Source organism: Bacillus rossius, chromosome 2 (genome assembly GCF_032445375.1).
Source record: "Bacillus rossius redtenbacheri isolate Brsri chromosome 2, Brsri_v3, whole genome shotgun sequence".
NCBI classification, from domain to species: Eukaryota; Metazoa; Arthropoda; class Insecta; order Phasmatodea; family Bacillidae; genus Bacillus; species Bacillus rossius.
Window position 1 is genome coordinate 39386628 of NC_086331.1, and position 20802 is coordinate 39407429.

At 37.2% G+C, this 20802-nt stretch overlaps 1 protein-coding gene across 4 annotated transcripts in view; it reads left to right on the forward strand.

Moving 5' to 3' along the window:
- The window catches only part of LOC134529251 (uncharacterized), a 1084551-nt gene that overhangs the window by 739083 nt on the left and 324666 nt on the right, over positions 1 to 20802 (forward strand). For all 4 annotated transcript variants that reach the window (XM_063363151.1, XM_063363152.1, XM_063363154.1 and 1 more), the window contains one exon: positions 1210 to 1340. In XM_063363151.1, the coding sequence (XP_063219221.1) occupies positions 1210 to 1340 (131 nt within the window). The remainder of the gene's footprint in view (positions 1 to 1209; positions 1341 to 20802) is intronic.

A 20802-nucleotide genomic window follows, 5' to 3' on the forward strand; every position in this document is an offset into this window, starting at 1 on the left:
TAATAAAATAATATTTTATTGTTAATTATTTTTCATATACATGGTTGAAATTATTATGTAAATTTAAAATTTTCATTTTTCCTAATGAAACTAAAAAAAACTTTACCAATAACTAATTTGCTTGGTTGTATTTTAAATTCAATGCAAAAATTTTATTACAATTTATACTTTCAATATAAAATAAAGAATTGGTAGTAATCAGAATAAGCTGATATTTCCATTAAACTATGAGAGTGTTTGATTTGGACTTTTTTCATGATTTATAAAAATCTACTGAGCCAGTATAGTATTTTTTAGTTTGACATAATGTAGGGCATTCAGATAAGATAATACTAGAACGTTTTGTATTAAACTATTTATGTTCATTTCTGTCAAAGAATAGTGAGAGCCTGCCAAATATGTGCAAACATGTCTGTCCAAGTTGTCATAAGGGATTATCAAACTGTAGTTGTCAGCTAGGTGAGCAGCATTACTATTTTTTTTTTTTTCGGTTTCATGTTTGGATAATTTTTTAATTTAACAAATTTAAAATAATAATAAAAAATGTATTATTTTCCAACCTTTTAATGTTTTTGGAGATTATGCAAATATTTTTAAAAAGCTATTATTATTTTTAGCTATTGAAGTTCTCTTTTCAAATGAAATGAAATGTAAATAAATTACTTTGAAATTGTGTTGAATAAATATGAACTAACATTGTTAACAAAATTTAGTGATACTTGAAATTAAAACGTTTTTGTGGTCAAACACAATAATATTAATGCGATTTTATCATTTATTTTTCTTGTGCCATTTCGTTGGCATATTATGTTTATGATATAAAATGCAGTCCGGGCTCTCTGGTCCCAATTATTACATTTTGTCAGCTCCAGTGTCACTTATCAGCATCTGATATGACATGATTTCTTAGATCAGACTGATTGGTCAGACATGTTTGAACAATTGTGGCAGCGCCCTGAAAATGGCAGATCTGTGTCGTAATGTAAGAACTGAAGGTAAGCTTCCAAATCATTGGTCTTATAGCAGTCGATGTCAGTTTGCCACATTTGACAATGGGGTACACATTGGGCTGTAAGTAAATAAGAAACAACGTCAACGCTTTCGAAGGTGTTTGATTAACTGCAAAGGCAGTGTGGTTGAGGAATGAGAGGATGAGTGTGAGGGGTGTGAGGGGTGTGCGTGCAAGTGGCGTGTTGTGGTTTGGTGCAGCAACGTGGCTGGGGTAACGAGCTGGTACCGCAGCACATAGCCGAGCTCTACAATAAGCAGATTGCTCTGTGGGAGCAGGTGTCCAGGCGGTCGTCTCTCTCGGCCCTGTCGCTAGCGACCACGGCGCCTAGGTAAGTTCCATCACGTCCACACACCAGGCAGAAACATGTTGCTTCATGTGTACAGTTTGGTCCGATCCCGGCACAGCGCGTTTGAGATCTTTGACGTGGAGTCTAGAAACAGTCGCCATCTTCACCAAAATATTTCTTATGTGCTATCATTCTAGTTGGCTGGACTCCTTATTGAAACCCCCTGAAAACAGTGTGTTCTGGCACTGGAGTAGGAGGCAGGCGGCAGGCAGCAGTGTTGCCAAACGTGTGATGGAAGTGTAGAAGGTGAAAAACTGTTCAGCTGCTTCAATTCGTCGGCCTCTGTGCATGACTTCAGCTTGGGAGCAAGCACAGTCTGCTGCAACACGCTTTTTCATTTTTAGTAAAACTTTAATTACGAGACTCTAAACAGTAAATAAAATTTATATTTAATAATGTTAAATTTATGAATCATTTGGATCTGTGCTCACATGGTTAAAAAATACATTTGTATTTGGACTATGTTGATTGAGCAATATTTATAAAAATATGTATATTTGCATTGGTATGTACATAATCATGTGTTTATTTATATGTACATACAAACAGAAAAAAACACTTGAAAATTTATAACGTTATAGAGTACAGTGCCTCTATCTTTATTATTCTGCCATAAAATAATATGGTTACTGTTTTAAGCCCTATAGATGCTAATTGCTGATAAAATGACTCCTTGCTGGTAGTACCTACTGTGAAAAGGCAACTGATGCATGGGCCTTCTTAAACATAAATACAAAATTAATAATTTATTATTGTGAATACTAGAATTTGTTAACAATGTAAATTATAATTATTTAAGTTAAATATGGCTATACATTCATCATAAACGTAATATCATGATGAAATATCAAGTGTCCATAAACAGAAAGAAACATTTTTTTTCTCATTTTTAACCAAATTTGGGATATATCATGATTAAATATCAGGGCATGTGTCATTTTGCCTAAAGGCATTTTGCCTAATTTTAGGCAAAACGCCGTTTAGGCAAAACACCGTTAGGCAAAACTCCGTTGGCCAAATAGGAGTTAGGCAAAACGCCGTTTGGCAAAACGCCGTTAGGCAAAACGCCGTTAGGCAAAACGCCGTTAGGCAAAACGCCATTAGGCAATTCGCCGTTAGACAAAACGCCGTTAGGCAATTCGCCATTGGCCAAAATGCTTTTTACTCTTAGGCAAAACGCCGTTAGGCAAAACGCCGTTAGGCAAAATGCTGTTAGGCAAAACGCCGATAGGCAAAACGCCGTTAGGCAATTCGCTGTTAGGCAAAACGCCGTTAGGCAACTCGCCGTTAGGCAAAACGCCGTTAGGCAACTCGCCGTTTGGCAAAACGCGGTCAGGAGAATCACCATTCTTGGCCAAATTTATCAAGCAATCAATTTGTCTCTAGGTTTATTATTTCAAATCTAGTTTTGATTAAATAAACCGTATTGCAAAATGCAAACCAATTCGCTGTGGAATAATCAATGTTTCCATTCGCCCCAAATTAAATTATATTTTTTTGTTACTAGATGGCACCAAGAAACAATAGCAAGACTTAGTTCGTGCATACTTCGCAAGATGTCGCCACCGTCAGATAGAAACTGCTCAAAAGCAGTACTAGTTGCGGCGGAAATCGCATGGAGTCGCAAGGGTTGTTGAAATTACCGCCAGTATTACGGCACTGACAACGCCGGAGATTATCTGAACATTGTACACATGTAAATAGTTACACTTAAATGTAATAAAGAAATGCAACAATAGCGTAGGTATATATAGTACGGTATAGTCGGCGTAGGTATGTTTTGAGCAGCCTGCTGTAAGTTTTATATCAATGCATACTGAAACTTCACATATCCCACGATTCTCGCAATCAGTACGCCAAAGAGTTTTAATCATCAGTAACGTCCTTTACAAATGGAGGTTGCAATCTCCGTCCTTTTTTGATTTTCATACTGGTTACAATATGCAATTTTTTTATTTTATTTTGTTATCCAGGAAACAACACACTGTCATAATATTTATCTATTTCCGTTAAGAATAACATTTGTATTTTTAATACCAGGCATTTTTTATGTGTATACACCTTGCGCAGTCATTTCCGGGCGTATTTCAATAAAATCTTTGTTACTGACTTATCAATAGGAAAAAGATGTCTAATTTTGTCGATAGAAGTTCCCAACAACCTTAACACTGAAAATCAATTTTTGTTTAAAAAAAGTAAGAAGTAATATTTATACTTTATTAATCCTCATGAAAAATATTATCTAAAAATGTATCGGGAAACAGAGGTTGGTAAGTTGGTTGGGTATCACAGAATCACTGAAATTTCAATTGGTACGTACATTTGGTAAAAGTAAATCAATCATTTAAATGCATGTCTTTGTAAAAAAAAAACTATGACAAGGGCACTTGCACTTCGGTGAACCAATAGCCAATTAACCATTTAAATGATGGATATAATTCCATTTAAATATTCTTAATACTGGTGAAATCTTTGAAACGGTAGTCTACAAAAACAATAAAAGTTTATTAGAAACATATTATTTTCAGGCGTTTAGGAAAATACGAAAGAAATACTTATTTATTGCGTTTGAATCATCAGAGTGTTTCGAAAATGTGTTTTAAAACGTGCACTAAATATACAGGCCTATACTATGCAATGGTTGCTGCAAAAAATTTGTGTTGATCTTCATTTATTTTCTCATTCTGGTTAAAAAAAACTTTTCACTTATCTTTGACTTCAGTGTCTTTTACATTGACTAATTTCAGATTTCCACACCGATGGATTGCCAGACTTTCTAAATATGGGCATGACGCGAGTACTTGCAATGTTTACTTCCTATCATACCACAGTGATTCAAGTACAGTGTAAGATATATTTGGTCGTTTTATTTATCGGATTCGAGGATTTCTAGTATGGTGTGCAAGTGTGTGTATGTGGAAGTGAGGGAGGGGGGGGAGAGAGAGATGGAATGTCTTTACTACAAGGTAATGCGACCTTTGAGTTTATTGGCTGTCTTTTAGATAGCTACCCGACTATAACTTAATTACAGCAGTTGCTATTCAACAATTCAACACATTTGTAGGATAAATCGCAGAGGCAAGTTGCTGTGACGCGAAATAAAGTAAAACCAAAATCATTGCACCCGGGCTGGGAATCATACCAGGGTCCAGTGTTTTACAACTGTACCACGTAATTTGGTTTTGTGGGAGGTGTATATCAGTGTTTATTGGAGATTTTTATATTCGGTGTTGATTCGACGTGTCAGAGTGGTGAGGAGTGAAAAAGTAAAACAAATAACATATTATATGATATCTCAAGAAATATATTTTAAGCATTGATTTATAATAAACACAATTACGTAATATATTCGTTTGATTTAATTCTACATTACAGCGACAATAAGTTGAACGTTCTAGCGATAAAAATAAATATAGTTTAAAAAACTAAAGAAACATGCTTTTAAAGATTATCAAACTAAAAAGTAAAAAATAATTTTAAAATTAAATTTATGACAATAGTATATAAGCAATACTAGTATAAATGAGAAAAAAGCTTGAGGCGCTTTGTGCCATATTTTTTGAATATTAAGCGCCCCATGCTTTTTTCTCATTTATACTAGTATTGCTTATATACTATTGTCATAAATTTAATTTTAAAATTATTTTTTACTTTTTAGTTTGATAATCTTTAAAAGCATGTTTCTTTAGTTTTTTAAACTATATTTATTTTTAACTTTTTAGTTTGATATTCTTTAAAAGCATGTTTTTTAGTTTTTTAAACTATATTTATTTTTAACTTTTTAGTTTGATATTCTTTAAAAGCATGTTTTTTTAGTTTTTTTAAACTATATTTATGTATAATTATCATAGGGAAATGAGTTACCGACACTACCTATTACCATCTGAGATAACTATTTGGAGTTGCAACGTCACAAAGAAATGGTAAAGTCTCTACGAATCATTTGCAGTTAGATGTATGGATATAATATTAGAATTTACCGGGGAAAAAAAAACATTTTTTTTTCGGCGTGGCCGGGAGTAGAACCCACGATCGCTGAATCAGAAAGCTGACGTTACAGAAGTCGCGCGCCTTAGACCGCTCGGCTAACGAACGTAATGAAATGGGTGGGACATTTTACAGTGATGAGTCACTCACTCTTAGTCGAAAGAGTTACAGACGGACAGACAGAGTTACAGACGGACAGACAAACATACAGGTGAAGCTAATATAAAGCATGTAAAAACCTTCGTGGGATCATTTGAGGCAAGATCTGTAGTGGTGATCTTGTAGTTTGTTGTGTGGGCTACCACTGCTACCTGGATTCCCACTCTCGTGACGTGTCTTTCTCTTGCGTCCCTCGCGACGTTGCCAAGTATATCAGACACGTAATATGTAGGTAGCCTATCTTGTACAGTAGGCCCATTCTAGCGCTCATCTGGCGTTAAACGTGTCCGTACCTACGGCGGACAATTTGCTAGTAACTTTGGCCACATCTTCAGGTACCCTGAGGCACCTAGGAGACTTGTGGAATACATATTGTCTCAAAATATTGTAATGAATCCAGACGGGTAATTTATGTAATGGTTGTAAGTCCATGACACCACAATAAAATAGTTTAAATGCTTACATAAACACGCATTAAAAAAACTTTAGAAAAAATGAAATGGTGCTTTAAATGCTGTCAACTATCAGGCAAACGAACGGCGTTGCAACGTGTTTGAAGAATGCTTTTATTTTACGAAAGTATTAAATATGAGTGCAAAAATTTTAAGTTAGTACGAAATGAAGATACATATCAGTCTAGATCAAAGTGGTACTTTAAATGAGTCAGGAATCTCTTAAACGATATTTTCACACCCACAAACTGTATCTAAAAATTTACGAACCACATTCATGGAAAACTAGGACAGAGGCGTGCAATGGACTTTATTTATGTATACAGTCGTGTCCAATACAATGATAATGTCACCACTTCGTCACATGCAGGCGAGTCTGGTGAAATATTTTATTTTGAATAGTAGATGTATTTGGTTAGTTCTGGGACAGGGGAGGGGGGAGGGGGATTCGGGGATTATGTCACTTCCTTCGACCATACACACACGAAAAAGTATCCCGTTACGTTCATCACCCATGTTGGATTACGTCACTTCCACCGGCCATACACGCACGAAAAAGTGTCCCGTTATGTTCATCAGCCATGTACGCACGAAAAAATGTCCCGTTACGTAACGAACGAACGGAGGAGGACGGACAGACCAGCTCGCCAGGACGTCTCGCTCTGAAAAGTATTAGGCGGTAATAAACAGCCAGGAGGTAACGAATATAAGCCTACTTCTACACGTGTTATGAACGCCGGATACATACGGCCAGGCAACCATGTGTTTTGGCGCGCTCTACTTCCACGACGCGCAACGGCACCGGCAAGTTTTTATTACTACCTCCTCTCAAGTTCTGATCTCCTAATACTTCACAGCAGAGAAGCGCTGTTGGTCGGAGCCTGTAGGTACTTCCTTCGCACACCTAACCTAACCTAACCTAACCTAACCTAACCTAACCTAAACTAACCTCACCTAACCTAATCCATATGCTAATCTATGCTAACCTAACCTAACCTAACCTAAACTAAACTAAACTAACCTCACCTAACATAATCCATATGCTAATCTATGCTAACCTAGCCTAACCTAACCTAACCTAACCTAAACTAACCTAACCTAACCTAATCCATATGCTAATCTATGCTATGCTAACCTAACCTAACCTAACCTAACCTAAACTAAACTAAAATAAACTAAACTAAACTAAACCTAACCTAACCTAACCTAACCTAACCTAACCTAACCTAACCTAACCTAACCTAATCCATATGCTAATCTATGCTAACCTAACCTAACCTAACCTAACCTAATCCATATGCTAATCTATGCTAACCTAACCTAAACTAAACTAAACTAAACTAAACTAACCTAACCTAATCCATATGCTAATCTATGCTAACCTAAACTAACCTAAACTAAACTAAACTAAACTAAACTAAACTAAACTAAAATTAACCTAACCTAACCTACCCTAACCTACCCAAACCTAACCTAACCTAACCTAACCTAACCTAATCCATATGCTAATCTATGCTAACCTAACCTAACCTAATCCATATGCTAATCTATGCTAACCTAACCTAACCTAACCTAACCTAATCCATATGCTAATCTATGCTAACCTAACCTAATCCATGCCAATCTATGCTAATCCATGTCAATCTATGCCAATCCGTATGCCAATCTATGCTAATTCGTATACCAATCTATGCTAACCTGTATGCCAATCTATGCTAATCCGTATGCCAATCTATGCTAATTTATATGTTAATCCATGCTAATCCATTTGCCATTTTGTATTTCTAGTAATTTCCACCAACTTCGAATCGTGACGTCACCGTTGCACTTTTCGTCACGGCCGCCATCTTGGATTCGAATTTTTTTTCGAACTTCAACTTTTCGAAATTTGATGTAAACATCAGCCGCCATCTTTTGCCTTCCTTAATACATACCTAAGACGTCACATTTGAAATTAAAATTATTATACAGCCACCATCTTTAATTCCAGCACAGACTACCAGATGGCGCTAAATTCAAAAATTAGTTGCCATAGACGAAGCCATCTTGGTCCTCAAGTTGGTTGGTAGATGTCGCTAGTATCGCGCGCCAAATTCAAAAATTAGTTGCCAGAGGTGCCGCCATCTTTAATTCTTAAAGTTACTGCCGGAGCGCGCCACCGTCGCCATCTTTATTTCTTAAATTTACTGCCGGATGTCGCCAAGTCGGTAGCCTGTATTCACCAAGTTCTCTGTTGCCGCCATCTTTAATTCATAAAGTCGCTACCAGATGGTGCCACTGTCGGCCATCTTTAGTTCAAGGCATTGTCGCCGGATGATGACAAGTTTGAATTTAAAAAACCTACAAGTGTTATGCAATGTGTAACTAGTCGAGACAAGTCGAGATAAGTTTGGAACATGAAGCCATATTCTAAACTACGTTTAATATATATATGTATGCATTTATATGTTTAGGTTTGATGATAGAGTAATGCAAGGGAATGGCTTTTCATTTATATTTGCGACAAACAAACCATCCATCCGATTACATTATTCCAAGTAACCATATTGGATGATGACATCACCGTTGCAATTTCCGTTACGGCCGACATCTTTAAATATATTATCCGAGTTTAATGAAAATTTTTTTTTAAATTTATAAAAAAAAAAACTTTTACGACACTGAGCTCGGAGTCCTCGGTTCGAATCTGGTGAGGGCAAAAAAAAAGGCGACCGATCCTTCCCTCGTGGTGGCTGCAGGCGGACTGACTCCCACCACTTTTTTTTCAAAGTATATATAATGTCATCTAGTATGATGCCATGTCCGCCATCTTGTATTCGATGCTGGAAGCCATCATCATTGTATCGTCAGCGAGAGTACGCTGGCGCCATGTTAGTTTAGTTCTTATCCACTAGAGTGCAGTAATCATTTATTACTGTGACACCAGACATCTTGAAATTTGGCCGCCATCTAGAAAAACCGTAATTATTTAGTTAGGAATTCAGGAAAAAATCCAAAATTCATCAAAATAATCACTCATTAACTTACATATTGATTCGATCCGCTCCAGTCCTTGGTTCGATACTATATCGATGCAATAAAGTTTAATTTTATGAAAAAAAAATAATAATTTCAAGAAACCATGTTCAACATTCTTAAAGAGAAATAAATCCTCTACTACCATCATCCTATCAGACATCAAGACCAACATCTTTGGAATATTCGTAATAATTAACCTAGAAATTCAGGAAAAAGTTAAAAATTCATTAAATAAATTTGCAAACAATATACTGATTAATTAGGTCGACTAAGGTCCTTGGCACGATCCTGGACGAAGCTAAAATATAATTTAATTTAAATACCAGAAAAGTGTAAGGTTCGAGAAATAAAACACCACAAAGTCTTTTACAAACATAATATTTATTACACAATTTCTATCCTACTACAGGATTACTTGCGAAAGCCAGCAATCTTATAAACATTTAGCCCTGCATAGACGTGCAACGACTACTTCTTAGCTCCAACAGCTCCAAATGCTCCAACAGCTCCAACAGCTCCAAATGATCCAACTGCCTTTTCTTTCAACAGCTCCAATGATATTGGGCTACAATGGTACGAGTCTAAGAGACTACGATGCTACAAGGCTACGAGTTTAAAAGGATCTAGCTGGTTCCGAGTTAAACATGACTGTGAGACTGCATGACTAAAAGACCGCATTGCTACGAAACTACATGTCTATGAAGCTACATGGATACAAGTCTACTCGGCTCCAACACGCAATCTAACACACAGTACACACAGGAAACTGAACGTACACACAGTACACACAGGAAACGGAACGTACACACAGTACACACAGGAAACGGAACGTACACAAAGTACACACAGGAAACAAAACGTACACACAGTACACTCAGGAAACGGAACGTACACACAGTACACACAGGAAACTGAACGTACACACAGTACAAACAGGAAACTGAACGTACACACAGTACACACAGGAAATGGAACGTATACACAGTACACACATGAAACGGAACGTACACACAGTACACACAGGAAACGGAACGTACACACAGTACACACAGGAATCGGAACGTACACACAGTACACATAGGAAACGGAACGTACACACAGTACACACAGGAAACGGAACGTACACAAAGTACACACAGGAAACAAAACGTACACACAGTACACATAGGAAACGGAACGTACACAAAGTACACACAGGAAACAGAACGTACACACAGTACACACAGGAAACTGAACGTACACACAGTACAAACAGGAAACGGAACGTACACACAGTACACACAGGAAATGGAACGTATACACAGTACACACAGGAAACGGAACGTACACACAGTACACACAGGAAACAGAACGTACACACAGTACACACAGGAATCGGAACGTACACACAGTACACACAGGAAACGGAACGTACATACATTATACACAGGAAACGGAACGTACGCACAGTACACACAGGAAACGGAACGTACACACAGTACACACAGGAAACGGAACGTACACACAGTACACACAGGAAACGGAACGTACACACAGTACACACAGGAAACGGAATGATCATACATACAGTAGCGGAAACACACAGGCTTAGTTGGAAATCGGAATACAAGAAATAAAAATATTAAATTTTTACTTTCAATATTTAATTACTTCTCAACATTACCCAAATACAAGTAAAAGAAGCCATTATTGTATGTAGCCAGCTCTCCTCAGTTCTTTGATTATGAAGGATATTTCTTTGATGCACGAATAGTTTCCTGCACAAAGCGAGCCATGTAGAAGTCTTAGCCGGTCAACCAATATGTTTGGATCTATCCATGACGTGTAATCAATCTCTTCTACCACCATCTTACTTGCTTGTTTATTATAAATTCTTTTATAATCACAATCGTCCCAGTGATCATAATAAGCATTATCAGATTTATTTATTATAACACGACGTTTCCATCGTTTCGGTCTCAGGACATCGCCACATTCTTCGATCTTGTCAGCTCTAGGTGCTTCATCACAGTCTATGCCTTTGTCAACAGCATCAGAGTCACTGTAACAATCACTGTAGAAGACATCCTCTTCACCCAGATTACAGTATGAATTCGCTATCGATGATGTCGAAGTGTCTTCATCGTCTTCATGCTTCCTTTCTAGGAGTCCATCATTTTTACAAAGAATGGAGGATCTACTGAATATAGGCTTGAATATATTCTCACTTTTCACGGTGTTGATACTTACATTAGTTTCAGTCTTCCCGAAGCCATTAGCATCCTTCAATTTATGTTCTTCCTCACGATCGGGTGAGCTAATACCATCACGCTCAGGACAAGGAAAATTATTGTCGTAATGCAGATCACTCTTCTTTAGTCTAGTGGATTCATCGGTGTCCTCTATGCCGTAAGTAGTCTTGACTTTACATGTTCTACCATGTCTTTTTAAGCTGTCAATTCGTGTTAACAACCTGCTACAACGATTACAGCTTAACATGTTGCGTAGTGGGTTTCTAGCACAATCATTCTTCTCATGACGTCTAGCATTCCTTCTCATGACAAAATCCTTGCCACAGTATCTACAGTGGCTTCCTTCCGATTCAGCTGCAGATAACAAACCATGATCCATGGTAGCTTCTGTGACTAATGTTAGATACAAACTGTCAGTTTTCTCCAATTGGAACCATTTCTTAAATAGAATTTTTTAAATATTTCATCAGCGAGAGTTAAGTTATCTAATGCAAAGCAAATTGATGCAAGTAGTTCTGGCTGTCATCAAAAGATGTCGCCACGTGTTGCTTGCAGGTAAATAATATCTATTTCATTAATGCGGGATGCGGAATGCTCACTATCGATCGCAAAGGAAGGTTAGTTTCGCTAGACTCCAAGGAGAAGGAAGTTCGACCTTCCTGTTAATGCTTCTTAGATTTCTCATAGATTATTATTATTCGACTGAGAAATGATTTTTTTAAATATCCACCTGATAAAAATATTACAAGTGATGATTCAGTGGCAGAAGTTCACTAATTAAATGCAACCTTGAATAAAAATTACATGCCTCATTAAGTAAAAAAATCCTTCATGCAGAGATCAATTCCTCATCAGTAACCAGAAGCACTCGGAGAAAACCATCAGATGTCTAGTCAGGAATAATCAAAAGCACCCCGAGAAAACCATCAAAATATTGTCAAGTATAATCAGGAGCACACGGAGAAAACCACAATAATATTGTCAAGAATAATCGGAAGCACACGGAGAAAACTATCAAAATATTGACAATAATAATCAGGAGCACACGAAGAAAACCACCATAATATTGACAAGAACGAACAGGAGCACCCGGAGAAAACTACCATAATATTGACAAGAATAATAAGGAGCACACGGAGAAATCCACCATAATATTGTCAAGAATAAACGGGAGCACACTGAGAAAACCACCATAATATTGACAAGGATAATCGGAAGCACACGGAGAAAACCGCCACAAGTTTTGTTTGATATCATAAAATTACAACAAAAAAAAATATTAAAAAATTAAAAATATAAACGAATAAAATTCAAAATCTGATTCTGCTAGCTTGTGAACTTCTCTTTGATGTGCAAAGTTAGAGTTCTAGTACAAGCCAGAATCAGATTTTGAATTTTATTCGTTTATATTTTTAATTTTTTAATATTTTTTTTGTTGTAATTTTATGATATCAAACAAAACTTGTGGCGGTTTTCTCCGTGTGCTTCCGATTATCCTTGTCAATATTATGGTGGTTTTCTCAGTGTGCTCCCGTTTATTCTTGACAATATTATGGTGGATTTCTCCGTGTGCTCCTTATTATTCTTGTCAATATTATGGTAGTTTTCTCCGGGTGCTCCTGTTCGTTCTTGTCAATATTATGGTGGTTTTCTTCGTGTGCTCCTGATTATTATTGTCAATATTTTGATAGTTTTCTCCGTGTGCTTCCGATTATTCTTGACAATATTATTGTGGTTTTCTCCGTGTGCTCCTGATTATACTTGACAATATTTTGATGGTTTTCTCGGGGTGCTTTTGATTATTCCTGACTAGACATCTGATGGTTTTCTCCGAGTGCTTCTGGTTACTGATGAGGAATTGATCTCTGCATGAAGGATTTTTTTACTTAATGAGGCATGTAATTTTTATTCAAGGTTGCATTTAATTAGTGAACTTCTGCCACTGAATCATCACTTGTAATATTTTTATCAGGTGGATATTTAAAAAAATCATTTCTCAGTCGAATAATAATAATCTATGAGAAATCTAAGAAGCACTAACAGGAAGGTCGAACTTCCTTCTCCTTGGAGTCTAGCGAAACTAACCTTCCTTTGCGATCGATAGTGAGCATTCCGCATCCCGCATTAATGAAATAGATATTATTTACCTGCAAGCAACACGTGGCGACATCTTTTGATGACAGCCAGAACTACTTGCATCAATTTGCTTTGCATTAGATAACTTAACTCTCGCTGATGAAATATTTAAAAAATTCTATTTAAGAAATGGTTCCAATTGGAGAAAACTGACAGTTTGTATCTAACATTAGTCACAGAAGCTACCATGGATCATGGTTTGTTATCTGCAGCTGAATCGGAAGGAAGCCACTGTAGATACTGTGGCAAGGATTTTGTCATGAGAAGGAATGCTAGACGTCATGAGAAGAATGATTGTGCTAGAAACCCACTACGCAACATGTTAAGCTGTAATCGTTGTAGCAGGTTGTTAACACGAATTGACAGCTTAAAAAGACATGGTAGAACATGTAAAGTCAAGACTACTTACGGCATAGAGGACACCGATGAATCCACTAGACTAAAGGAGAGTGATCTGCATTACGACAATAATTTTCCTTGTCCTGAGCGTGATGGTATCAGCTCACCCGATCGTGAGGAAGAACATAAATTGAAGGATGCTAATGGCTTCGGGAAGACTGAAACTAATGTAAGTATCAACACCGTGAAAAGTGAGAATATATTCAAGCCTATATTCAGTAGATCCTCCATTCTTTGTAAAAATGATGGACTCCTAGAAAGGAAGCATGAAGACGATGAAGACACTTCGACATCATCGATAGCGAATTCATACTGTAATCTGGGTGAAGAGGATGTCTTCTACAGTGATTGTTACAGTGACTCTGATGCTGTTGACAAAGGCATAGACTGTGATGAAGCACCTAGAGCTGACAAGATCGAAGAATGTGGCGATGTCCTGAGACCGAAACGATGGAAACGTCGTGTTATAATAAATAAATCTGATAATGCTTATTATGATCACTGGGACGATTGTGATTATAAAAGAATTTATAATAAACAAGCAAGTAAGATGGTGGTAGAAGAGATTGATTACACGTCATGGATAGATCCAAACATATTGGTTGACCGGCTAAGACTTCTACATGGCTCGCTTTGTGCAGGAAACTATTCGTGCATCAAAGAAATATCCTTCATAATCAAAGAACTGAGGAGAGCTGGCTACATACAATAATGGCTTCTTTTACTTGTATTTGGGTAATGTTGAGAAGTAATTAAATATTGAAAGTAAAAATTTAATATTTTTATTTCTTGTATTCCGATTTCCAACTAAGCCTGTGTGTTTCCGCTACTGTATGTATGATCATTCCGTTTCCTGTGTGTACTGTGTGTACGTTCCGTTTCCTGTGTGTACTGTGTGTACGTTCCGTTTCCTGTGTGTACTGTGTGTACGTTCCGTTTCCTGTGTGTACTGTGCGTACGTTCCGTTTCCTGTGTATAATGTATGTACGTTCCGTTTCCTGTGTGTACTGTGTGTACGTTCCGATTCCTGTGTGTACTGTGTGTACGTTCTGTTTCCTGTGTGTACTGTGTGTACGTTCCGTTTCCTGTGTGTACTGTGTATACGTTCCATTTCCTGTGTGTACTGTGTGTACGTTCCGTTTCCTGTTTGTACTGTGTGTACGTTCAGTTTCCTGTGTGTACTGTGTGTACGTTCTGTTTCCTGTGTGTACTTTGTGTACGTTCCGTTTCCTGTGTGTACTGTGTGTACGTTTTGTTTCCTGTGTGTACTTTGTGTACGTTCCGTTTCCTGTGTGTACTGTGTGTACGTTCCGTTTCCTATGTGTACTGTGTGTACGTTCCGATTCCTGTGTGTACTGTGTGTACGTTCCGTTTCCTGTGTGTACTGTGTGTACGTTCCGTTTCATGTGTGTACTGTGTATACGTTCCATTTCCTGTGTGTACTGTGTGTACGTTCCGTTTCCTGTTTGTACTGTGTGTACGTTCAGTTTCCTGTGTGTACTGTGTGTACGTTCTGTTTCCTGTGTGTACTTTGTGTACGTTCCGTTTCCTGAGTGTACTGTGTGTACGTTTTGTTTCCTGTGTGTACTTTGTGTACGTTCCGTTTCCTGTGTGTACTGTGTGTACGTTCCGTTTCCTGTGTGTACTGTGTGTACGTTCAGTTTCCTGTGTGTACTGTGTGTTAGATTGCGTGTTGGAGCCGAGTAGACTTGTATCCATGTAGCTTCATAGACATGTAGTTTCGTAGCAATGCGGTCTTTTAGTCATGCAGTCTCACAGTCATGTTTAACTCGGAACCAGCTAGATCCTTTTAAACTCGTAGCCTTGTAGCATCGTAGTCTCTTAGACTCGTACCATTGTAGCCCAATATCATTGGAGCTGTTGAAAGAAAAGGCAGTTGGATCATTTGGAGCTGTTGGAGCTGTTGGAGCATTTGGAGCTGTTGGAGCTAAGAAGTAGTCGTTGCACGTCTATGCAGGGCTAAATGTTTATAAGATTGCTGGCTTTCGCAAGTAATCCTGTAGTAGGATAGAAATTGTGTAATAAATATTATGTTTGTAAAAGACTTTGTGGTGTTTTATTTCTCGAACCTTACACTTTTCTGGTATTTAAATTAAATTATATTTTAGCTTCGTCCAGGATCGTGCCAAGGACCTTAGTCGACCTAATTAATCAGTATATTGTTTGCAAATTTATTTAATGAATTTTTAACTTTTTCCTGAATTTCTAGGTTAATTATTACGAATATTCCAAAGATGTTGGTCTTGATGTCTGATAGGATGATGGTAGTAGAGGATTTATTTCTCTTTAAGAATGTTGAACATGGTTTCTTGAAATTATTATTTTTTTTTTCATAAAATTAAACTTTATTGCATCGATATAGTATCGAACCAAGGACTGGAGCGGATCGAATCAATATGTAAGTTAATGAGTGATTATTTTGATGAATTTTGGATTTTTTCCTGAATTCCTAACTAAATAATTACGGTTTTTCTAGATGGCGGCCAAATTTCAAGATGTCTGGTGTCACAGTAATAAATGATTACTGCACTCTAGTGGATAAGAACTAAACTAACATGGCGCCAGCGTACTCTCGCTGACGATACAATGATGATGGCTTCCAGCATCGAATACAAGATGGCGGACATGGCATCATACTAGATGACATTATATATACTTTGAAAAAAAAGTGGTGGGAGTCAGTCCGCCTGCAGCCACCACGAGGGAAGGATCGGTCGCCATTTTTTTTGCCCTCACCAGATTCGAACCGAGGACTCCGAGCTCAGTGTCGTAAAAGTTTTTTTTTTTTTATAAATTTAAAAAAAAATTTTCATTAAACTCGGATAATATATTTAAAGATGTCGGCCGTAACGGAAATTGCAACGGTGATGTCATCATTTAATATGGTTACTTGGAATAATGTAATCGGATGGATGGTTTGTTTGTCGCAAATATAAATGAAAAGCCATTCCCTTGCATTACTCTATCATCAAACCTAAACAGATAAATGCATACATATATATATTAAACGTAGTTTAGAATATGGCTTCATGTTCCAAACTTATCTCGACTTGTCTCGACTGGTTACACATTGCATAACACTTGTAGGTTTTTTAAATTCAAACTTGTCATCATCCGGCGACAATGCCTTGAACTAAAGATGGCCGACAGTGGCACCATCTGGTAGCGACTTTATGAATTAAAGATGGCGGCAACAGAGAACTTGGTGAATACAGGCTACCGACTTGGCGACATCCGGCAGTAAATTTAAGAATTAAAGATGGCGACGGTGGCGCGCTCCGGCAGTAACTTTAAGAATTAAAGATGGCGGCGCCTCTGGCAACTAATTTTTGAATTTGGCGCGCGATACTAGCGACATCTACCAACCAACTTGAGGACCAAGATGGCTTCGTCTATGGCAACTAATTTTTGAATATAGCGCCATCTGGTAGTCTGTGCTGGAATTAAAGATGGTGGCTGTATAATAATTTTAATTTCAAATGTGACGTCTTAGGTATGTATTAAGGAAGGCAAAAGATGGCGGCTGATGTTTACATCAAATTTCGAAAAGTTGAAGTTCGAAAAAAAATTCGAATCCAAGATGGCGGCCGTGACGAAAAGTGCAACGGTGACGTCACGATTCGAAGTTGGTGGAAATTACTAGAAATACAAAATGGCAAATGGATTAGCATGAATTAACTTATAAATTAGCATAGATTGGCATACGGATTAGCATAGATTGGCATACAGGTTAGCATAGATTGGTATACGAATTAGCATAGTTTGGCATACGGATTGGCATAGATTGACATGGATTAGCATAGATTGGCATGGATTAGGTTAGGTTAGCATAGATTAGCATATGGATTAGGTTAGGTTAGCATAGATTAGCATATGGATTAGGTTAGGTTAGGTTAGGTTTGGGTAGGTTAGGTTAGGTTAGGTTTGGGTAGGTTAGGTTAGGTTAGCATAGATTAGCATATGGATTAGTTTAGTTTAGGTTAGGTTAGCATGGATTAGGTTAGCATGGATTAGGTTAGGTTAGGTTAGGTTAGGTTAGGTTAGGTTAGGTTAGGTTAGGTTAGGTTAGGTTAGGTTAGGTTAGGTTAGGTTAGGTTAGGTTAGGTTAGGTTAGGTTAGGTTAGGTTAGGTTAGGTTAGGTTAGGTTAGGTTAGGTTAGGTTAGGTTAGGTTAGGTTAGGTTAGGTTAGGTGTGCGAAGGAAGTACCTACAGGCTCCGACCAACAGCGCTTCTCTGCTGTGAAGTATTAGGAGATCAGAACTTGAGAGGAGGTAGTAATAAAAACTTGCCGGTGCCGTTGCGCGTCGTGGAAGTAGAGCGCGCCAAAACACATGGTTGCCTGGCCGTATGTATCCGGCGTTCATAACACGTGTAGAAGTAGGCTTATATTCGTTACCTCCTGGCTGTTTATTACCGCCTAATACTTTTCAGAGCGAGACGTCCTGGCGAGCTGGTCTGTCCGTCCTCCTCCGTTCGTTCGTTACGTAACGGGACATTTTTTCGTGCGTACATGGCTGATGAACATAACGGGACACTTTTTCGTGCGTGTATGGCCGGTGGAAGTGACGTAATCCAACATGGGTGATGAACGTAACGGGATACTTTTTCGTGTGTGTATGGTCGAAGGAAGTGACATAATCCCCGAATCCCCCTCCCCCCTCCCCTGTCCCAGAACGAACCAAATACATCTACTTTGAATTTTCTTTTCATAATTATGAATATAGACCTTGCTGGCCAACTGTTAGCGGATACCCAACATGACCAAAGATTTTACAATTGACAATCAACAGTCTACAAACCAATAATAATATGATCTCACTGTATTTTAAGGGTATTAGGCCCAAACAGTCTGAAATTCATGTATTACCACTTTTTTAGAGGGCATGATAAATAATTTGACATTATAAAAAAATTATGTAATAAGAGAAAAAATCTCAGAACTTTTGTTCAATGCAAATTTTGAAGCTATTTAGATATATTACAAAATCATTGCAAATTAATAATTTAAAGTTTTTACGCTTGAGTGTTAGACACAAATAAAAACCATAAAATATAATAGATGAGAAAAAGTATCATCAGGTCATCGACCTATCGGTTAGTTGACTGCAGCTTTCCAAATATGTATTATCAGTGACATTTCCTTCAGTTCCACACTTCCACATATTCAAAACATCTGCTCATTTTGCTCAAATAAAACTTACATTGTTTTAATTTAACAAGATGGCCAGCATTGTCTGCAGCTCTTCAAGTTTTGAACTATGACCAAATATTGACTGCGGGCTACCGAATGCGCAATATAAATCACCTATTATCTTCCTTGGTTTATTAAACCATCACAGCAAGAGCTTCTATATGTTGAATCCATTAGGTCTACTATAAATTGAAACATTATATCTTCACATTGTTATATACAGCTAGCATAGAGAAAAACACAGCTAGGTCAATAATTTTTGATATGAATGCAAATTAAAATAAAATAGTTTCAGCCTACACATACGTCTTGTACAGCTTTGCTATGTCCGAACATAATAGTTGTAAATAGTTCGCTGTTCAGTCGAAACTGACACGTGTAAATAGTATATGTATTACACGTGAGATAAATTCTAGACTGTTAAGGCAAAAGAGTATAAGTCGATAAAGTGCATTTTCGAGAATGGATGTTTTATTGTTTATAAAATTGCACTGTAATCAGGTATGATTGTTAATTTCACAGTGCAATTTGAAACTACATTTTTCATTATGTCATACAGATACACTTTCTGTTACGTATTAGTATAAAAGATATGTGACTTATCCTATTTAGACCTTTTCATGATATTGACTTATACTAATATGACTACAATTATTTATATAATGTTTTTGTAATTTAACAATGACATCATGTTTACAATTGAAAAATAAAATGAGAAGCTACATATACTAATTAAATGTAATTAAATTAAGAAAATGAAACTTGTATCACTAAATATGAACCATTTTGCAGATTGTTTTTGCACAAATGTTATTGAAAACCTATAATTAGGCAAATTATCTTGTCTCAAATAACTAATGAAACAATCGAAACAGTAACAATACATTTAACTTTTCTCAAGGGTAGCATGTCCCATAAAAATCAGAGAATTTTTCAAGTTTTGTAATCGTAAATGATAATTTTAGGTAATTGTCATACATTTGAAATGCTATCTTCTGTAGACTGTGAATAGAACTGGTAGAACTGATGGAATACATCTGGAACTAGAGGTAGAATATCGAGAATGTCTTTCTTTTTCTCCTTCGTTACTTGCAGCGGAGCTGTGTAGCATCTCTGAGGCTGAAGAACTGCTGTAGGCTGCCCTCTTCTAATAAAGCTAAGAGTTTTAAATTCTTCATCTTCTCTTAGACTATTTTTGAATTTGATAATTCCATACTCCTTGGTGTATCTGAACAATTTAGCATTTAACCAGCTAAAGGGTTCTCCAGTCTCATCCTTCTTCCTGAATAACAAAGGACCCTTTAGCAACCCTGCAAAGTTCAAAAAGTCACTATGAATAAGTTCTACAACTTCAAAATGTTTCTTCTTTCCAGCTGTGCGAACTAGCTGATACCAATCATGTGGATGGTAAATAGGGAGCTGAAGTTTTTTTTTCTGTTTCTCGATAAGTGCGTGGTCAACGTCGCACTCCATGTGGCTATGACCACTGACCATGAACTTATGATCCACTATTTCAAGGTTAGCATTATCTTGAAGAACAGTCAAAAACATGGAAGCCACATGCGAGTTCTTGTTTTGACCTCCGCATGTATCCGAGTACAGTATTACATGTTTCACCTCTGGTGAAAGCGAAGTCAACTCCCGGTAAATACAAGTAGCAATTTGGTTTCCTCCTCTTCCTCCTTCCCCTTCATGCCACATATAGCATTTTACATCCCTTTTACTTGTCTCGTGCATAGTGAGGTTAAATGTCCATAGTGTACGTTTGTAGAATGCAACAGATGTATTAAGGTAGGGAGTTGGGAGACACTGTTGCAAATCAAATGAATAACATCTCAATGAATTATCTT